Raw genomic sequence first — 23,056 nt, forward strand, 5'->3', positions numbered from 1 at the left:
AATGTAGATAGCACATGAAAAGAACTATATTTTACCTTAGAATTCCTATTTTCAGCTAAAGCGGCTTGTTTCTTTTTGCTAGTCACCACATTAGCTTGGCTGATATCGTAGGGTTTGTATCTAATATCCGACCCTGCGGAATTGGCAGGACTTTTGACAGTACTCGGCCTTGAAGTAGTGGTGTTGACGTACTGCACTTCAGTCACGCTCACGTGATTGTTTGTTGGAGTTTGCTGTTGTGCTGAAGGATCACCTCCAAAAACCTAGAAAAAGCACCAATGGTTTAGTATAAGACAAAAAAGAGACGATACAGTGGTCGTTAATAAAAAAAAACCAATACTGTCGCTTCTGTAAAGCTAAGGTATTACATTGTAAGTCGTCTGATTTTTTTTATACCCTCAAGTAAGTTTTGAAATACCAAGAAACTAATAAAAGAAAAAATTAATAAACAAAATTCGAAAATAATGGCAATGGAATTTTGATAATTTACCTGATGTTTTTGAGGAATGCTTTTGTAGCAGGTGGAACAAACTTGAACCATACCTTGAGGTGTAACTGGTCTTGCACCAGGAGGCGCCTTCAACGATTGTATAAAAGGAAAATACGGTTCCTGCGAGACAAACAGTACTTAGTTTAGAATTTGTAATTGTTGAATAAATTTGACATGTCACCTTCTCTGCATTCGGACAACAATACAACAATCTGATGCTGGAAGATGGGTATTCCAACGCGCATGTGTAACATATAAATGTAGTAGTGTCCAGTGCAGCACTTTGTCTTTTTCTTAACGTGTATTTCCTTTCAGGATGAGGTACGCCTATAAAAAAATCACAGTATGTCATACTAAATCATATCACTATCAAAATATTAACCATTGTATAAGTGTCAAAATCACTATCTTGTCGAACGAAAAAAAATTATAATAATGTCAATGTCAAGAACGCTGTCACCTATATTTTGACGTAAAGAAACGTAGTATACACTATAACACTATATGTCAGACTAAACCTGAAGTAAACACGGAAAACAATTGAAATTCGAAAAAAAAACTAAGTACATACTGATTAAAGATAAAGATAGTAGTAATTTAACTAGATTTATCTGGCTTCTGAAATTTAAATGCGGTGTTGATATAGTGCAGTAGTAAATAAGAATATACCAGGAGGTATTGAATAATATCCGAGGCAACGATAAGCATAATATGACTGTATTTTTTAAAAATATAAATATTAATTAACTTAAAATGTACATTCCTCTTAAATATTACCTATCTATCAGTTTACATATCAGTTATGGTACACAGCGTAGTTGAATTTATTATTTAAGATTTAATATGTTCTTATCGGAAAATTGTAAATACTGCCTTTTTGATTTTGATCGAATTTTTTTAGATATTGCGGCGGATATCAGTCAAATTAATTAAAAAAGATCGATCGGTGGAAGAAATTCCTAGTTTTAAAAATTGTTTTAAACGGATCCTCTAGACTTGGGCTCATACGTGTTAAAAGTCCCCGGGTTATAATATGCCAATTTTTTCACCAGTGTTACAAACTCCGGGATTTTATCCCTAAATTTGGGCAGAAAAAATCTATACGGGGATTTTTTTAGGGAGTAAAATTTTTTGGGGATAAAATTTCAATGGAATTTTACTGCTATTTTTCAAAATTAATAGGAAAGTATCAATAAAACAAAATAATTTATTTATTTTAATCACCGAATCTTGGATAACACTTGTGGGGATTTTAGTTGTTTGGATTTAAGAAGGTTTGATATTGCTTTAATGGAAAGTTTCGAACAGTTGGCTATATTGCTGTGATCAGACGTTTCAAGGTCAACCACTTAAAACACAACAAATTCTTTATTTATTATTATTTATATTTTTAGGGGGTTTTCGGGATATTTTTTAGGTTTTTAGGGATATTTTGGGGATTTTTGATGCGGGTGTTTTAGATTTTTAGGGGGATAAATTTTTGAGAGTTGGGAACACTGTTTTTCACTATTTCGCTTATATCTCGAAAAAAAATGATATCTAGTGGAAAAACAATCTATAGACAAAAAAGCTGAAAAAAATTTCTATAAAAATTGCTCTATACATTTCTGTTCCGGTCTTATGGTTTCCGAACTACGACCTTGATAAATTTGGATACTAAGTCAAATGGCATATTCCAATTCCGTACAAACTTCTTTTCACTGCATGTTTTTCGTTCAAATAGCGTTAACGAAATACGATATCATGATTTTTTTAATTATAACTATTAGTATATTTGATACCAATTTTAGTTACGTAATATAGGGTGCGATTTTTAAATTCATTTTTGTCAACCATGGACATATTTGGCGCCAAGCTGATTAATTATCTGGAATTTAAATTTCACGTTGGGATTCGGGTGGCAGCTCTGCTGTAAAAATGTCAAGTTGCCACATTTATATAATTATTTTCTAACATTTGATTTTTTTCTGACATTACGTTTTGACACTTTAGTTTTGTATTACGAGTTTTTGGTTTAAATAGTGTTGTGATACTTTAAGCTTAAAAATGTTTACTAGCAGACCGTGCAGTCGAACATACAATCTTTTTTAGTGCGAAGTGTGCAAGATAGCTTAATAGCCATAAAAAATATCGCAACTTTATTAAAATATTTTGAACGGGAAAGCGATAGTAATGGCCCTTTATAAGTGCTGTTAAGCAGGTGAGTTTTATTGATGTAAATAATAACTGTTTATATATTTATAATTAATTTATTTTTGTTTCCTATAATATTTTGATTAAAAGAAAATATGTAAAAGTGGACAACGCTGTGCCGGTCATACCACGATCGATATTTTTTCGTGGTATCATAACTCTAAATTAGACAGACGTCAAAATAACATCTGTCCTAATAGCAACCCAGAATGGTGGCGTTATTGAACTTTGCCATGTTAAAAAAAGAACATTATTTTTTGCCGACATATGATGACAAAAGCGCAGTGTTCCATGTCGTCGAACAAAACAAAATATTAGAAATATTTTTCTTGTCCTCCCAAAGTTGGTAGAAAAAATACTTTTTGAAAGTCCCCCGTATTTGGGACACTTGAAAGAAACCACGAAAATTAATATGTACTCAAAGCAAAACTTTTATTTACCAAGCGGGACGATAACATATCTGGATATTTCCGGATTTTTCAATTGGATAAACGGCAAACACTGATAACCTTTTTGGGTATTTGGCCTGCGACGTTGTCATATTGAACACTATCGTCCCCTTAGGTTCATTAGAACTTGACCGATTCTTATTTTAAAAAAGTTCATCATAAATTAATAAAAAAAAAACGAACCTAAATTAGGGATGCCCAAAATAGATCGATATATCAAAACGCCGATACTGAAAAACTATCAAAGATCGAAATATTTTCACTACATATTCTGAAAATGACATGGTTCCAATATTTGAGCGAGTCACCAGTATTCTAGAACGCAGTTCAATCGTTCTTGGAAGAACATTAATAATTTTTCCGTTGTAAACGTATTCTGTAAGTGGTATTTAATATAAGTTGTTTACTAGAATGTCGAGAAATTATGTTATTAATTGATCGATTATCGACTGAAAAGGGGGTCCACGATGCGGGTATTTAGGACAAATATTTCGCAACTTAGAAAACTGGATCGTTTGTTTATCAGGATATTTAAAAAATAATACTTATGGCAGCGTGATCAAAAATATTTTACAAAATCGACTTTTTTATTTTGCAATATCATTAAGCCCCGTCTAAACATAATGTTTTACCTGCCAGTTCTGCGTGTTACGTAAACCGTCTAGAAAACTGACGGAAACTCTCAAGACGGTCGTCCGTCTAAAGGAGGATTCTCATACGTCTGATATCCGACGATACGATATTCAGTTTATTGGTTGAATTTAAGTACCGTATAATAGAAAAAAAGGGAGCCAGCGATGGCTATAAAATGAAGATCGCTGCCATTTTATGTGTAAAATTATATGGGGAATGTCATTGATCGTCATTTCCAAGCTAACTGGACGCCGTTTTTTTTTCGATCATACGGTACTTTGATTAGTTAGAAAATTCCAAAACTCTACATTTATTGCATTCTCATGCCTCCGTTCATCGGATAATACGAAGGGCGATTGTGATTGGTCAAAAATATTTGACAATGACCATTCACAATACGATCTCAATTATCATTTCATGTTTCCATTTCCATAGCGGTTGCCCTGAGTTTTACTTTTTTATTTACCTATACTCTTTAAAATATAAAATTATAAACAGTATGTCCCCGGATCGTCTCTACTAGAGGATTTTTTTTATGCTTTAAAAATTTGCTTGTTCTAAAATCGTTGATCCCGTTTATACTTTCCTGAATTTCCATACCGTTAATACAAAAATAAGTCTAACTAACTAATTAAGACGCATTTGTGTTGGTAATATTATTTTTTGGTTTTCATAAGAGGAGAATTTTTAGAAAATAAATTTAGATTGGAAAGCTTGTTTTTTCGCCAAAACTTGTAATTGTTTTGGATCGCGTCCGTTGTAGAGCGCTGCTAGCAATTGATATTAGGGTTTCCGGAACCGGAGCTGTTTTTCGGAACCGGGAATTTCGCTACCGCGCCACTTGGGAACCGGGATTTCCCGTTCTTTTTCGGTACTTACTTTTGTTCAATGATGGTGCAATTCACCAATCAGAAAGCAAGGAATGGATTTCCAAAGTAAAATCGGTACAAAATTGAGATTTCTAATGAAAATATGCAGAGCTGCAAGCTCACAGAAAACTTAAGTCTTTTTTTGACTATTTAATGACTTAAATCATTTGATTTTCGATAGAACGGCGGGGGGGGGGGGAAGTAAGTAATGCCTAGCTATAGCCTATATGCAAAAGCAGCTGTGGCTGTATTGGTAATTTTGTAAGGCGGTCGCTTGTATTGGGATCTAATAATTCTACAAATATAGATTTTTTTATATTTTTTTCATAGGTGTCGAGGTGTAGCGAAAGGTTGGTCTAGTTAATAGAAATAATAATTTCTCGGTTATTTGTCAAACCCTTGACATACAAAGACAGGCATCAGCTAGTGTTTATATATTTCTGTTAACTATATTTATATCATCAAAAATATATATCAAAAATATTGTTATTTAATTACTAGCTTGTAGACAAAATTCTGTTTAATGAACTGTAAAATTTATTTATTTATTATTTATGTTTTATTAAAGTTACCCTGACATACTAATATATCAGTGTAACTTTTAAAATAAATAAATAATTCATTAAAAAAATATAAATATAAACAATATTTAGTGCAGAAAACGCGAAGGCGCTAGGTTAAACGGTAGTCTTGATTAAGGACACAAAGGGGTGCTTTGACCCAAAGTTTTACTATAAGTTTCATATCTATCTTAATAGATGGTTATTCTCTTTGATCTATGGGAAATTTCAACTTAATTTTGATTACAGTTGAGGGTTGGAACCTTTGGTGTTACACAGCAAAATAAAACACTAAATCACCACAATACACCAAAACACTTTTACTTTTACACTGGACGCGCGTTTCGCTATTGTATTGTGGTGATTTAGTGTTTTATTTTGTTAATTTTGATGTTTTTATATTTTGGTGTAAAACGATATGTAAATTTGGAAAACCATAAAAGTGATTAACCATTTTAAAATAAGCAAAAACTTTTATGAAGAATGCATTTTCTCAAAGAAAAAAAAAGTATTTCCTCTTGCAGAGACAATCCAGCAACATACTACATTAAGGTTGATTCTCATTATACATTCCGTTTATGCTCCAAATCCGATCCGTAAACGTTCCATTTAAATTGATTCTGTTCACACTATTTGTTACATTTCCGTTCCATATCCTTTCCGTCATGGAGTTTTTAATTTATATGCTTTTCGGATTTTTATTGTCACATTACTTTCTGACAGATTACAAAGTTATAGAAATGGTTATATGTAGAATGTGATATGATAACGCTACAGAATAAATGGTTAGGCTTTTTCTCAGACAAATTGGTATTAAATACCTACTGATTGGAAACAGCATACTGGAACCTAAAAATGTCATATATTATCTTAAATCTTTAAACGTATGACAGCTGTGCGACAGTAAAAGCAGAAAATGATTAGCAGTATATAAGACCAATGATGAAAAAAAATTGCCGCTGAATGCTACTAGCAACGGATTAAAACTAAGGTACATTCTGAAAGTTTTACCTGCGGTTTTAACAATTATACCGTTGTGTTTAGTTAAGTTGAAAATAAAAAAAAAACATTGACATTTACTACAAAATTGTATATATGGTTTAAATTTTATTTGTAAATACACAAAAAAATAATTGTAAAATTGTATCATTTAGTAATAACCACTAAATATCTCTAGACAATTTTGTGAAACTATCCAAAATCTTAAATTTCTAAAACACGCTTATTGAAGGTGCTGTAAGATATCTATATTATTTTTTGTAAATTGATTTATATTTTCTTCAGTATAGGCAAAACGAAGGTTGTGTTGTAAACCTGAATGATTTCGCCAGTTTTCTAGATAGTTTTCCATCTTAAATCACTTCAAGTAAAGCAAACCGTTCTTTTAATAACTATACAAATAAAATATCTTAGCCGTACCTTGACCTTGAAACGTGTGCCACTGTTTCAAAAGATGTTGCTGGCAGTCGACGCAGGCCTGCACTCTGCCCTGCGAATCGATAGGCCTGCTCCTTGCTGGTCTTGGATGTTCTATCAAGCTAGGAAAAAAAGGTTGCAAAGGGTTGTCCGGCGATTGCTTAGAAGCTATAAAATCCAGACTGCCCCTCTTGAATTCATCGCCGCAAACGTAACAAACCTGAAAAAATAGAGATGTGCTTTTATCGACGAATTAAAATATCGAAAGCTAGGTACTACGTGTAAATACGGTGTCCCAAAAATAAGTGCAAGTATTTTAAGGGGTGGTAGATATGGTCAAAAGAAACATATTTTCTTTTTACCATTTTTAAAATAAATTGAAAATAACCGAGTTATTTAACTTTGAAAGTTTAAAAAAAATTGCGACATTTTGAGAGCCGCAATAGACAATCTCCCGGATCTCGGCTCGTTAGCCGCCCGCTGTTGCCGCGACAAGAAAGACTATAAAAAACTACTTACAAAATTCCATACCATTAAATGGATGATCGCTATTTACTACTTTCGCTAGCCCTACTTCCCACATTCCACGAAATAAATTAAAAGAAAAAAAAAACTTGCCAAACATTAAAAAAGGATATCCCGAAAGCAGATCGATATAATTGCAAAGCTTTTTTTTCCATTTTACCAGTCTTAAAACTGCCCTTAACACTACACTTAACTTCACTACAATTCTTGACAACACGTGATTATGCACCTGAGGATCTAAACTTCCAAAATTCCTCAAATGCTGAACCACACTCACAGAGTTTACACTTGATAACTGTCAGTCTGACCGAAACGTTGTGTTAATAAAAATAAATAAAGACAATGGATGTCCGAAATTCTTTTATTTTCAGTATACTCACAAAGGTTCGAGTATTCGTGACCTATCTATCCGGATACTCTTCGGAATAAAGCCTCCAAGCTTCCGCAGCTATTTCACCTGCCAGGAGGAAGTATGCCAAATTCACAGTTTAGGCAGAGTTTAGAAGCTAGTTTTTCGGATTTGTATAGGCCATCGCGATCTACTGATACCGATTACCGACACAAAAATATGCATTAACGAACATTTTAAACACAATCTCCAATCACTTTCTGGAGTTTTAAAAGCTCGATACTATTATAATGATTTCTGATAGTCGAACATGCTGATCATCTTATTTATTATTAACCAAAATTAAACTGAAATCAATAAGCCAGCGACATCTATAGAATAGCGGATTAAGCTTTCTTTTAAAGACAATTGGCACTGTGGGGTGCAAGGCAAGTCGTATTAGACGCCGGGAGCGGTATAGAGGGCCCTAAAGCGCTGATCGGTATTTACGAGGTCTCGGGGGTTCCCAAAATCTTTTAAATAATGTAAACAAACCAAAATCAACGTATGTTGTACGTGTACCGCTTAAAGTTTTGGCACCTTTGGTTTAATTTTCTTTTGTGGGAGAGTTCAGTGGAGGTTTTAAGTAGTTATTAAAGCAAGTTAACACTTTTTGTTGTATTTGTAAGTTTAGTGTTTAATTATTATGTGAAATATTTTAAATAATATTTTGCAAGTGATAGATTTGTGATGTTCAGTTTAATAGATATTTGGGGTTGATGTGTAATGGTATATGTTGGATAAAAATATTGATAAATTTTCATCAAAAGAGTAAGCTCAGAACTTAATATTTAAAGGTTATAATTGTTGATTGAAACGATTGAAAACATTTCCTAATATGGCGAAAAAAGAATCTCTAATAATTGTTAATATTTATTTTTTCAGCTTACTTAACTGTAAAAAGTATTTAAAACATTGCGCGTTTTCCTAGAATTAGTATAGCAATCTCCACTAATATGAATAAAATTAGTTTTTCTATTTTTCTGCAGAAATTTAAAATTACTGTGAATTTATAAATAAACATGCAGAATGTGGGTATGGTAGGAAGATGCAACATTGCACTCTCTCCGAGATTCTCTCTATGTGCGGTCACATATTATACAGATTATAAACTTATCGTCAAAAGCATTGTTTTTTGTGGTTCCAATTTTCGGAGTCGCGCACTAGTTAAGTTACTAGTTTGCGCACATAGCACGCCCATTATGGCCTCTAAAATTGTGCACAGCGCCTGTGACCGGCCCAGTTATGACGCTGTTTAAACGCGAGTTTATTTTTACGCACAGGAAATTTTACTCGTTTGCTCATCGTCATAAAAAATAATTTTCGTACCACGAATTAGGAACAAGATTTTTATCTGTATACTTATAGTATACCTAATCTGTGGTACGGTAACCGAATTTCCGGAGAGTGAACAGTGGCTAAAGTTTTTCAAAATTTTCCGGAAAATGTCAAGAAACATATAAAAATTTTCAACATTTTTTTCGCAAAAACAAACCTCATTGGCGTGTTTCTGGGGTTGAACTATACCACCAGTTAAAATACTTGCACTTATTTCTGGGACACCCTGTATATTGATGTAACAAAATATCCATATTCTAGTTTTTTAACATAGCTTACCTCGGTTACTGAATTCTTATCGGGCATGCTGAGGTCCAAAATGTCCGTCCCAGTTGACGAGTTCGAATTTTGACTGTGGAAAATGGGCGGTACAGAGACGGACTGCACAGGAACAGATACTTGTTGCTGGGGGTGGGTTAGGTCCAGAGCCCCCTCAGGGACCATCTCGTCTCGATCTTGGCCACCAGAAGCTATTTGTAAGGCCACCTGAGAGAAATTATTGGGAAATTCACTAAAAGAAATCAATAAGTGGATGAATGTTAAATGAAATGTAGATAACTCACAACAATAATGTTTGACGATTAACCAAACATCGTAAAATCCTATACAGGGTCAAAGTTTACTAAATAAAATATAAGTTCCGTCACTTGTGCCGGCGGCAGGTATCAAAAGCCGCTTCACGCACGTGTTTCCCAGTGTATTACTGGTGTGTGGACTTTGGACCCAGCATACACGGCGGATCACGTTCGGCGTATTACTCTGATTTTGGCGTTATTACAGAGTGGTCTCGCATTTTTAAATTATTTTCATATATTCATTAAGAGTAGGGTTACCAGACGTCCGGATTTTTATAAAGTCCGATTGGGTCGGACGGATTTTTCATATGCGTCCATATTTTAATGTTCCATTAAGAAATGTCGCAATAATGCAAAATAATATATTAGTTTTAATAAAATTAGTTACTTAAAAATCGTCGATAAATTAAGCAGTTACATTGTTTTGCTTCTATAAGTTATAAGTTTTAAAATTTATAAAATGTATTTTTTTTTTCAAACACAAAAGTATTAATTTTTTGCGACGTGATTGACAACATAAAAACATCATTTTAACGCTTAGGCATAAAAGTATAGCACTTCGCCTAAGCACAAAAGTACGAAAATATATTATTAAACTGACAAAGTGTCAAATTCAATGAGCGTTTCGCCTAAGCACAAAAGTACGAAAATATATTATTAAACTGGGACAAGTGTCAAATTCAATGAGCGTATAGTTTCTCGATATATAATTACTTACAAAGGTATCGCTTTTAAATCTTTTTATATTATTTGGGACGTTTGAAATTGTTTAAAATTATGTGTCGTTTAAAAAAAAGTAGCATGTTCTATTCGAGTAAAAATGATTTTTTGTGTCCTGCCTGAATGTCAAACCTATAGTCTTCGCCACAAAAGGTATCATTTTTACTCTTAATTTTTAAGGACAAGTTTTCATCTGGCAACCTCTAAATTAAGAGCCAAAACACACGAGGCGGTTTATAGGCGTCGCGACTTTGATCCCAGTCCCAGAACATTAAAGTCCCATTAAGGAGCCGACTCCACGGCTGCACAGACGCCTGCGCAGCGACGCCCGTAAACCGCGTCGTGTGTTTTGGCTCTAAGTCCAGAATAGCATTATATTCATAGAGTTAAAAATGTTATATTTCAGGTAGAGATGCAGTAAAAAAAGTATTTTTTAGACATGGGCGTGTTATGCTTTGTAGACCGACGATATATCTATAGATTTGCATTTCAGAAAAAAAAGAAGTTTGGTTTGGTTTAATTTTTCACAATAATTATGTTAGAATTCTAGAAGGATAGAAGCTTCAAAACTATAAGCCCTGGCAACTAAATAATCAGCGAAACAAAATCTCATAGAAAACTTTAATTTACATAAACTGAATCATTCCTAACCTCGTGGAAGCCCATCAAATTTGGATAAATGAACAAATTTCAGATTGTTACGTTTGTTGCATTTATTATAATTTTTTACAATATGTTCTAATTCAAAGGAAGAATAGACAGGTCAGATAGGTATATTTAGTTAAAAATACATAAACAACTTATTGTATAACATTCTCTTATTTTCTAATTTAAAATAAAATGAAAAAAAACTGATAGTTAAGAACTGGTTTCAGTTGACTTTTAAGCGGGACTTTTATTAAATCGTGGTTACAACAAATTAACTTAATTTGAGTCACGCAAAAGCCATATTTCAATGAGTACAAAATAAATTGACACATTTAATTTAGTTATATACAGAATGATCCATTATTTTTTATACCAGAAACCAGATGAAAACAAAAACCAACTAGCCGATATATAAAATTTTTTGGGTTTTTAAAATCAAAATTTAATTTGTTTTAATATCAGTTTTATAGACGTACATTTCCAATAAAAATAAACTGGGTGTATGAATCTGCAACCATTACTGCTAAATCCTTATTTGCAATTCTATTTACACCGTAAAATTGCAATAAACAAACAAAAATATCGTTCTAGCTTTTCGAATTCGTCCTTGACAGCGTCGCGAGACAATAATGATGAGATGGTATAAACACTGTCACTATCTCGTTTATCGAATCATATTAGTTATTTCACCATTATTTCGAACACTATTAAAATCGAAAAAGTATTGCAAAAAGTCGACTTGACAACGTCGCTGTATAAATCGTGATGACGGGTTGAAAAAACCAAAGGGCGGCAAAACAAAAACCGTTTAAAACTGAGGCTGATTCATAAAAAACAAATGAAAATCCAGATCAGTCACGATTCTACACCGTTCAAAAATAAACTACTAGTGGCTAGAAACAAACAACGAACGTTGCGGGCGAATTGAAAAAGAAACGGGCATATGTTAGGTGAACCACAAAAAATTAAAAAAATTAAAAACTTATATTTTATACAGGGTAAGATTTCTACGATGTTGTCTATGGGTAACACAGCCTCATTGAGGAACTTTATCTGAAAAGCTTTTGGCTAAAATAGCTATAATGAATTAGGGAGCATTTAAACTAGCCGAAATTTGTTTCTTTCAAAATATCTAGCAAGCCATAATTTTTTCTGCAATTGAAACGCGTACATGTTTATGACCCCACAAAACTTTAATTATTTCCCCATTTAACTGACTCTCTATCTCCAGTAGTTTTGAGATACCCATAGAGAACATCGTAGAAAAAACTCCACCCCTGTATAAAATAATCGTAGGTAACGCAAGTCTCAAGAAAGATGGTTTTGTGCAACGTTTCGCGGATTGATACACTATATAAAACAAATAAACTCGAAGTACCTGTGTCTACCGTTTGATGTGGTACTAACTTGTATTTTTGATTCGAAATCGCATACTGGTCATCTAATTTTGAACGCCCCGTAGAAAAATCTGAAGATCCCTATACGCAGCCACACCGCGTGATAGCGATTTTTTATCTTCTATTTATTTTGAGTACATATCAGGATTAATCTAAATACTTTTGGGTTGTCTAGCGATAAACAGTGAAATTTTGTAAATGACTGTAAAAATTTAATAGCTTTATGTTACAAAAATATAGCAATCCCCCCCGTGCCGCGATGCCGGATACAATATATAACACATAAAGATATATTATTTCTCTACGCATCTGTATCAACAGGAATTACTGTACTCGATTTTAAAAACTATTTTAGTGGTGATGAGAACAACGGCCTACGGTCGAGTCGGCCGCTGCTGGCACGTATACGTAGACGTAAAAAATATAAGAAATGCGCATGCGTACGTAAACGTTTACGTGTGTTTTTAGTCTGTGTCGTTGTTCTCTTATTAGCAAAATATGTATAAAATACAAACCTTCGTAAACTTCTCAAAAGTGTCATCTTATCAGTTTTATTTAAATTATATATTACCGAGCCATGTAACGAAAGGTGTTAATATTTTCTGCACACTACTACATACAACAATAAAAAATATGTCAATACGGCCGCATTTAACTACATGAAGAAATGTAAAGAATATCGATAATAAACTGAAAACGGAATGCAGTAATACGTCCACTGTGTCATTGAAAATACGTAAGAATAGTTAAATTTTCGTGAGATATAGACGATTTTTACTGAAAACTTAGGTTCAGAATAATTTCAGAATGTACACAGGGTGGTCCAAATTGTATTCAGGAGACTTCGGCAGCATATTCTCCAGGTAAAAATAAGTAAAAAACTCTCATGGATATAATATGTCCTAAATGGGGCTTATTTTCGGAGATACAGGGTGTAGTTTTATTTCGATTTTTTCGAATAATTTCTGAAGTAACGTCAATATCTGGATGAAAATTGGTGTCTGGTAGTTTTTTGACATGAGAAATTTGATTTTGATGCCAATATGACTTCTACTAGTAGAGGGCGCCACCTACATATTTTTTAACTGGTTTGAAGAGTAATAACTTTTCGTCCGTACCTGTATAAAACTACTGAGTAAAAAAAATTATATTTACGACGTGTTTTACGTGAAAAAGGTCTCTTGGTAAAAATCGCTAGGAGTAATGGTTTTCGAGATATTTGGAATCGAAATTATCAATACCTGTCATCATTGACATAAATTAAACATTATGACGAAATAGTTATTGACTGAAATAAATTTGAAATGATTTCAATATTGAGTGCCATAGCTCATCATTTGATCGTCTAATGTTTTCCATGTCTTGTCTTGGCCGGTTAAAAGATGTCTAAATGGTAATTTTAACCATATCTTAATTTTTTTCAAATGGAAAGAGGATTGCTCATTAGTATATTTGGAAAAAGTATTTTTTTACGAAATTTCATGCCACACACTTGGTATTTCGAGTCAAATTGTCGTTATAAACCGCGTGTTACACTTTCAAATAAATCTTATGTGAAACTGTTAAAAGCTGACATATGATATGTCTTTCTACTCAGAGTATCATTTTCTATCGAATAACGTAAAAAAAATACCGAGGATACCATTTAAACATCAAAATTTGTTGACATTTAATAGTATCAGCTTTGAATTTTTTAGTGTACGTAATTCGTGTTGGAAAACCATATTACGCACTCATGGAATACTGCACTCGTGCGTAATATTATTTTTTCCTAAACACTCGTTACGTAATATACTTTTACATTATTTACTGTTGATATTGTGTAGCTTTATTTTTTGTGTTTGTTTTTAAAATTTATTTTATCTTTTTTTATCTTGCCATGTCTAAATATTTATATGTAATACACCAATAAACTGATAGTATATTTTTTCTTTTGTAGATTTACCATTAGGTATTTTTGAAATACCCCACGTTCCCCTGCACCTTGTCGCACATTGGGATCGGTAAAAATTCGGCTTCTATTTATCCCGGCTTCCACTCCTGTTTTCATCGAAATCCGGCGTATCCGACGAGGCGGCTTCTGGCTTTTGATACGCGATTTTCAAAGTGCCGATGCTAAGTGACCGAACTTATATTTTATTCTGTAAACTTTGACAGGGTTATGACAATTTGTAATAACAATAAAATTAAAAAAAATATATTTCGATTTTTTTACACATTTTTGTATCATTTGACTAGACTTCTTACAGATTATAGAGCTATATTCTGAAAAAATGTTCTGTCTTCTAAGAATTGTTTCATTTTTAAATTATTTTCATATATTCATTAAGAGTAGGGTTACCAGACGTCCGGATTTTTATAAAGTCCGATTGGGTCGGGGCGGATTTTTCATATGCGTCCATATTTTAATGTTCCATTAAGAAATGTCGCAATAATGCAAAATAATATATTAGTTTTAATAAAATTAGTTACTTAAAAAATCGTCGATAAATTAAGCAGTTACATTGTTTTGCTTCTTAAGTTATAAGTTTTAAAATTTATAAATGTATTTTTTTTTCAAACACAAAAGTATTAATTTTTGCGACGTGATTGACAACATAAAAACATCATTTTAACGCTTAGGCATAAAAGTATAGCACTTCGCCTAAGCACAAAAGTACGAAAATATATTATTAAACTGACAAAGTGTCAAATTCAATGAGCGTTTCGCCTAAGCACAAAAGTACGAAAATATATTATTAAACTGACAAGTGTCAAATTCAATGAGCGTATAGTTTCTCGATATATAATTACTTACAAGGTATCGCTTTTAAATCTTTTTATATTATTTGGGACGTTTGAAATTGTTTAAAAATTATGTGTCGTTTAAAAAAAGTAGCATGTTCTATTCGGAGTAAAAATGATTTTTTGTGTCCCGCCTGAATGTCAAACCTATAGTCTCGCCACAAAAAGTATCATTTTTACTCTTAATTTTTTAAGGACAAGTTTTCATCTGGCAACCTTAAATTAAGAGCCACAACACACGAGGCGGTTTATAGGCGTCGCGACTTTGATCCCAGTCCCAGAACATTAAAGTCCCATTAAGGAGCCGACTCCGGCTGCACAGACGCTGCGCAGCGACGCCCGTAAACCGCGTCGTGTGTTTTGGCTCTAAGTCCAGAATAGCATTATATTCATAGAGTTAAAAATGTTATATTTCAGGTAGAATGCAGTAAAAAAAGTATTTTTTTAGACATGGCGTGTTATGCTTGTAGACCGACGATATATCTATAGATTTGCATTTCAGAAAAAAAAAGAAGTTATAGTAATTTTTCACAATAATTATGTTAGAATTCTAGAAGGGATAGAAGCCTAAAACTATAAGCCCTGGCAACTAAATAATCGGCGAAACAAAATCTCATAGAAAACTTTAATTTACATAAACTGAATCATTCCTAACCTCGTGGAAGCCCATCAAATTTGGATAAATGAACAAATTTCCAGATTGTTACGTTTGTTGCATTTATTATAATTTTTTTACAATATGTTCTAATTCAAAGGAAGAATAGACAGGTCAGATAGGTATATTTAGTTAAAAAATACATAAACAACTTATTGTATAACATTCTCTTATTTTCTAATTTAAAATAAAATGAAAAAAACTGATAAGAACTGGTTTCAGTTGACTTTTAAGCGGGACTTTTATTAAATCGTGGTTACAACAAATTAACTTAATTTGAGTCACGCAAAAGCCATATTTCAATGAGTACAAAATAAATTGACACATTTAATTTAGTTATATACAGAATGATCCATTATTTTTTATACCAGAACCAGATGAAAACAAAAAACCAACTAGCCGATATATAAAATTTTTTGGGGTTTTTAAAATCAAAATTTAATTCTGTTTTAATATCAGTTTTATAGACGTACATTTCCACAAAAATAAACTGGGTGTATGAATCTGCAACCATTACTGCTAAATCCTTATTTGCAATTCTATTTACACCGTAAAATTGCAATAAACAAACAAAAATATCGTTCTAGCTTCTCGAATTCGTCCTTGACAGCGTCGCGAGACACACATGAGATGGTATATAAACACTGTCACTATCTCGTTTATCGAATCATATTAGTTATTTCACCATTTCGAACACTATTAAAATCGAAAAGTTATTGCAAAAAAGTCGACTTGACAACGTCGCTGTATAAATCGATGACGGGTTGAAAAACCAAAGGGCGGCAAAACAAAAAACCGTTTAAAACTGGAGGCTGATTCGTATAAAAACAAATGAAAATCCAGATCAGTCACGATTCTACACCGTTCAAAATAAACGACTAGTGGCTAGAAACAAACAACGAACGTTGCGGGCGAATTGAAAAAGAAACGGGGCATATACAGGGTGAACCACAAAAAATTAAAAAAAAAATAAAAACTTATATTTTATACAGGGTAAGATTTCTACGATGTTGTCTATGGGTAACGCAGCCTCATTGAGGAACTTTTATCTGAAAGCTTTTTGGCTAAAATAGGCTATAATGGAATTAGGGAGCATTTTTAAACTAGCCGAAATTTGTTTGTTTCAAAATATCTAGCAAGCCATAATTTTTTTTCAAAAATTCGAAACGCGCATATTTATGACCCCACAAAACTTTAATTGTTTCCCCATTTAACTGACTCTCTATCTCCAGTAGTTTCCGAGATACCCATAGAGAACATCGTAGAAAACTCACCCTGTATAAAATAATCGTAGCTAACGCAAAGTCTCAAGAAAATTATTGGGTTTTGTGCAACGTTTCGCGATTGATACACTATATAAACAAATAAACTCGAAGTACCTGTGTCTACCGTTGTCAGTTTGATGTGGTACTAACTTGTATTTTTGATTCCGAAATCGCATACTGGTCATCTAATTTTGGAACGCCCCGTAGAAAATCTGAAGATCCCTATACGCAGCCACACCGCGTGATAGCGATTTTTATCTTCTATTTATTTTGAGTACATGAATAGGATTTAATCGAAATACTTTAAGCCTGTCTAGCGATAAACAGTGAAATTTTGTAAATGACTGTAAAAATTTAATAGCTTTATGTTAATAAAAAATTATAGCAATCCCCCCGTGCCGCGATGCCGGATATAATATATAACACATAAAGATATATTATTTCTCTACGCATCTGTATCAACAGGAATTACTTTACTCGATTTTAAAAACTATTTTAGTGGTGATATTAGAGAACAACGGCCTACGGTCGAGTCGGCCGCTGCTGGCACGTATACGTAGACGTAAAAAATATAAGAAATGCGCATGCGTACGTAAACGTTTACGTGTTTTTAGTCTGTGTCGTTGTTCTCTATTAGCAAAATATGTATAAAATACAAACCTTCGTAAACTTCTCAAAAAAGTGTCATCTTATCAGTTTTATTTAAATTATATATTACCGAGCCACAAGTAACGAAAGGTGTTAATATTTTCTGCACACTACTACATACAACAATAAAAAAATATGTCAATACGGCCGCATTTAACTACATGAAGAAATATCGTAAAGAATATCGATACGCAACTGAAAACGGAATGCAGTAATAATGTCCACTGTGTCATTGAAAATATGACGTAAGAATAGTTAAATTTTCGTGAGATATAGACGCTGAAGATTTTTTACTGAAAACTTAGGTTCAGAATAATTTCAGAATGTACACAGGGTGGTCCAAATTGTATTCAGGAGACTTCGGCAGCATATTCTCCAGGTAAAAATAAATAAAAAAACTCTCATGGATATAATATGTCCTAAAATGGGGCTTATTTTCGGAGATACAGGGTGTAGAAGTTTTATTTCGATTTTTTTCGAATAATTTCTGAACTAACGTCGATATTTGGATGAAAATTGGTGTCTGAGAGTTTCTTGACATGAGAAGTTTGATTTTGATGTCAATATAACTCCTACTTGTAGAGAGCGCAACCTACATATTTTTTAACTGGTTTGAAGAGTAATAATTTTTCGTCCGTACCTGTATTAAACTACTGAGTAAAAAATATACATTTACGACGTTTTTTTACGAAAAAAAGGTCCCTTGGTAAAAATCGCTGAGTAATGGTTCTCGATATATTTGGAATCGAAATTATCAATACCTGTCATCATTGACATAAATTAAACATTATGACGAAATAGTTATTGGACTGAAATAATAAATTTGAAATGTTTATTTCAGTCAAATAACTATCTACTCAACATGTTTATTTTTTCTCAATAATGACATATATTGACTATTTCCATTCTCAATATCTTGAGAACGGTTGCTTGTAGAGATTTTTACCAAGAGACATTTTTTTGCGTAAAAAAGAACGGAAAATTACTGAGTAGTTTTATACAGGTACGGACGAAAATGTATTATTCTTCAAAACGGTTTAAACTACAAGTAGGAGTCATATTGACAACGAAATCAAAGTTGTCATGTCCAAAAACACCCAGATGATACAAATTTTATCAAAAAAAATGTATGAAAATGAATGAAATAAAACTGTGACACTGTATCTTCGAAACGAAGCAATTTACTAAAATGCTGCCGAAGTTTTCCAAATACAATTCGGGCCACCCTGTATAATAAAAAATATAGTTCGTCAGATGTATAATGTTTAATTTGTATATTTTACAAATAATATAATCTCAGTTTCTATAGATTGATATGGTATGCATAGTATGTAGGTAATTTATTCCTGCACATTAAATATAAATTAATAAATTTGTGTTTACTAATTTTCCCCTAACATTAAAAATTACAATTAATTACTTTCGCAGCTCCGAAAATCGAAAAAATCCATGAAAAACATAAATGCGCGATGTGTTTTTGTTTGTCTTCTTTAACAGATTGATGTTGATGTCATCAGTTCACACCCACTTGACCGTTTTAAGTTTATTTTTAGATGTAACAATAAAAAAATATAAGAAATTGTTTAACAAAAAACTAGGATTATCATTAAGTTTGATAAAAAATGGATATAATTACGTATGTATTTTATAATTCACTTATTATTGATTATTTCAACTCGTTTTATGACAATTTATTTTTAAATTTAAAAATGCTTATTATCATTTTTGCCTACATTACCTATACAGGGTATTTAAAAAAACATATGCCATTTCTAGTGAAGAGATTCCTCATGTAAAAATAAGATTTATTTCTTATATCAACATCGGATTCTGTTTTCTTTCGTAGCTACAGGGGGTTAAAGTCTTATTTTTTTTATTTATTATAATTTTCTTCAAAGTGCTTTTAGCGATTCGAATTTTTATTAATCACCATTAATACATTATTTATTTAATCTATTTTATTATTAAAATTTATAATACTGATTTTCAGTGCTACCTACAGCAAATTTAAGAAAAAAAAGCCGGGATACTAAAATATGTTAATAAAAACTTGGTAGGCAGTTCTTTTAGTTTCAATTATCTCAAAAACTACGACTTTGACTGATTTTGATGTTATTACAAATTTTGTTGCAAATATTATTCCTAATCTTAAATTGAAAACCGCGTTTCGCTAGTTACTGTAATTTTGGAGATACGATTTTTTAAAATTTTTAACCCCCTCCCATATCCCCTTATCAACCCCCCACCCCCACCAAAAACTAATGGTCATATTCTCGGATGCCACCTTTGAATAAAAAGATTAAGGAAGTAGCATATCAAAAATCTTAGATCCACCGCGATGGGGCTCAAATATGGCCGACTTAAATTCCGGTTTATCAGTGTCGTTCTAATTTTATTTAAAAAGTCTTAAACTATGATGAGGGTAGACGTGGGGTAGACTCAATAATTTGTTGTTTTATTTTACGTTGTGAATAAATGTTGGTAGTTATTAAAATTGTTATAAAAATTTAAAATTCTAATAAAAATAGATAAGTTATAATAATTACTTATTAACATAAACATCCGATACGCTACTGAAGCAGGTAAGTCAAATTGACGTATCTAAATTATTTGGCATCTAATCTTTGACAAGTAGTAAATAAAAGCAAAAATGCAAGAAAAAATATATAATTAGTTATTTTAAGCGAATTTCATAAATGATCGGTTTACTACACGTATGTATATTAAGCCGGGTCTCCAGCAAAGCAACATTTGTCGGCGACTGTGTCGCCGACTAGTGTTGTCGACAATATTGCTGAAAATTCAGTAAAGTCGTCGACATTTTATGTCGCAGATTTAAGTCGCCGACTTTGTTTCATGTTTCGCTTGAGGAGCGGTACATCAAAGAAAAATCGTGTCGACGACAATGTTTACAAACATGTCGAAAGACGTCTCCATTGAATCAACTCCTATCAGTAACTTTATCGGGTATATTTTGCCATTTGTACTGGTGTAGTTCACAAGGTCAGAAGTTTATTTTGGTGTTGATAAACACTAAATAAACTTTCGCTCTTTAGTCGAAAAATGAAGCCGAGCAACAATATTTCTTTGGTAGGTACAATCTACATTTCTCGACAATATTTATTAAAATAGTAAAAAAAGTTGATGATAATGTCGTCGACATATGTTGCTTTGGTGGAGACCCGGCTTTATACAGGGTGATCCGAACTGTTATTCCGGAAACTTCAGCGGCATACTCTGCAGATAAAAATAACTAAAAAAGTTCTTATAAATGTATGTCCTAAAATGCTTAGTTTCGGAGATACAGGGTGTAGAAGTTTCATTTTTATTTCGATTTTTTCTAAATATTTCTGAAGTAACGTCAATATTTGGATGAAATTTGGTGTCTGGGAGTTCTGTAATAGAGATATTCGATTTTGATGTCAATATGACTCCTACTTGTAGAGGCGCCACCTACATATTTTTAACTGGTTTGAAGAGTAATAACTTTTCGTCCGTACCTGTATAAAACTACTAAGTAAAAAAATATACATTTACGACGTTTGTAAAACTGTAAAAAATGTAAAAAAGATCTCTTATCGAGAAATTTGAAATCGAAATTATCAATACCTGTCATCATTAACATAAATTAAACATGTTGACTAAATAGTTAATAGATGAAAATCATAAATTTGAAATGTTTTTGTGTCAAATCATCATCAATCATAATTTTTTTCGAAGAAAATTTTATGATTAATTTAAAAAAATAAAATTTTCCCACATTAATCATTTTAGTCAAATATCTATCTACTCAACATATTTATTTTTTGTCAATAATGACATGTATTAACTATTTTCATTCTAAATATCTCGAGAAGGGTTGCTCGTAACGATTTTTACCAAGAGACATTTTTTACGTAAAAAAATACGAAAATGTATATTTTTTCACTCGGCAGTTATATACAGGTACGGACAAAAACTTATTACTCTTCAAAACAGTTAAACCAGATGTAGGTGGCGCCCTCTACAAATAGGAGTCATAATGACATCAAAATCAAATTTCTCATGTCAAAAAACTATCAGACACCAATTTTCATCCAAATATTGACGTTACTTCAGAAATTATTTGGAAAAAATCGAAATAAAAATGAAACTCCTACACCCTGTATCTCCGAAACTAAGCATTTTAGGACATACATTTATAAGAAGTTTTTTACTTCTTTTTATCTGCAGAATACGCTACCGAAGTTTCCGGAATACAGTTCGGACCACCCTGTATAGTCACTTACTAGCGAAAAAAGTTGTTCCATTATTTCACTCGATTTTTGACCGAGATCTACCGCACGCGACTCAATCAACTATTTTAGAGTATTTTTCAATAAATCGCAATAGTATCACTGTTAATTTAAGTTCTTCCACAATTTCCTTCTAGATTTACTACCTTTATATAACTATCAATAGTAGAATAAATAATAAACAACATAAAATAAGCTCCGTAAAGAGTGACAAATCTACAAAATTTCAAATCAAATACAAATGTGACAAATGAATCGTCAAACAGAACTGTCAAGGATTCCCACCTTAGAGTCCTTTTTCCACCCACCATGCGTAAATATATATATAAATACATAACATATGTTCCTTCCTTAATCTTTTTATTCAAAGGGTGCCACAGTATTTTTGAGCCAAATTTGGTTAAAATCGGTTTAGCGGTTTTTGAGTTATCGTGTTACAGACAGACGGACAGACAGACAGACAGACATACAGACAGACACCATGAAAATATTTTGTATTTAGGTCATTTACGACCCAAATAACTCATTTTGAGTGAAATTAAAAAAACTTTGTTTTTTGCCAATCTTAATAGCCTACCATACCTGTTGGTATGGTCAGCTAATAATGGTATTTAAGATAATTACAAAAGACCTATCTCTTTATAAGTTTTAACATCCTGTAACTTTAAAACAAAGCATTTCCGCACCCGTGTTTGTAGGATTTTTTTTTCATATTTTCAGGAATCAATAAGCAAATTTAACACCTTGGCCTTAAAATTTTTTAAGTGTTTATATTAGTCTTGCATTAAGGCAATATTATCTTGCAATAGAATTGTGTTTATCTTAGATTGCAACGACACAATATCAAGAGATAACTTTTAATCGGCATTAAATGGCCTACACAACAGTGCTAACAAGAGAGAATAAAAGTCAGTGGCGCACAGTTTTTTTAGAGAAATATTCCAGTGATAACCCATATGTACGTCCCTGGTGAATCTGTCGACCTTTTTTAGCATTAAAATATACCCTCAATTTTATTTTACCAACCTTCTCTTTTTGTCTTTTACCACAAAATTTCATTTGAATCGCCGAATGCACTTGGAAGAAAATTATAATAAATCGAAAAAAATAAGATTTTAACCCCCTGTAGCTACGAAACAAAGCAGAATTGGACCTATGTTGATAGAAAAAATAAACCTTATTTTTACCTCAACGAGAGATAGCATGTGTTTTTTGGAATATCCTGTATA

General features: G+C 32.3%; 1 protein-coding gene across 1 annotated transcript in view; it reads right to left on the reverse strand.

The window, feature by feature from the left end:
- Window positions 1–23,056, reverse strand: part of LOC115889368 — a 72,335-nt gene that overhangs the window by 39,858 nt on the left and 9,421 nt on the right. Inside the window, exons 4-8 of the mRNA XM_030909349.1 lie at window positions 9,141–9,347; window positions 6,614–6,830; window positions 672–817; window positions 491–610; window positions 36–263 (exon numbers count right to left, since the gene is read on the reverse strand). Coding sequence (XP_030765209.1) covers window positions 36–263; window positions 491–610; window positions 672–817; window positions 6,614–6,830; window positions 9,141–9,347 — 918 coding nt within the window. The remainder of the gene's footprint in view (window positions 1–35; window positions 264–490; window positions 611–671; window positions 818–6,613; window positions 6,831–9,140; window positions 9,348–23,056) is intronic.

Source organism: Sitophilus oryzae, unplaced genomic scaffold, assembly GCF_002938485.1.
Source record: "Sitophilus oryzae breed Bouriz unplaced genomic scaffold, Soryzae_2.0 scaffold_813_pilon_pilon, whole genome shotgun sequence".
In the NCBI taxonomy this organism is placed as follows: Eukaryota; Metazoa; Arthropoda; class Insecta; order Coleoptera; family Curculionidae; genus Sitophilus; species Sitophilus oryzae.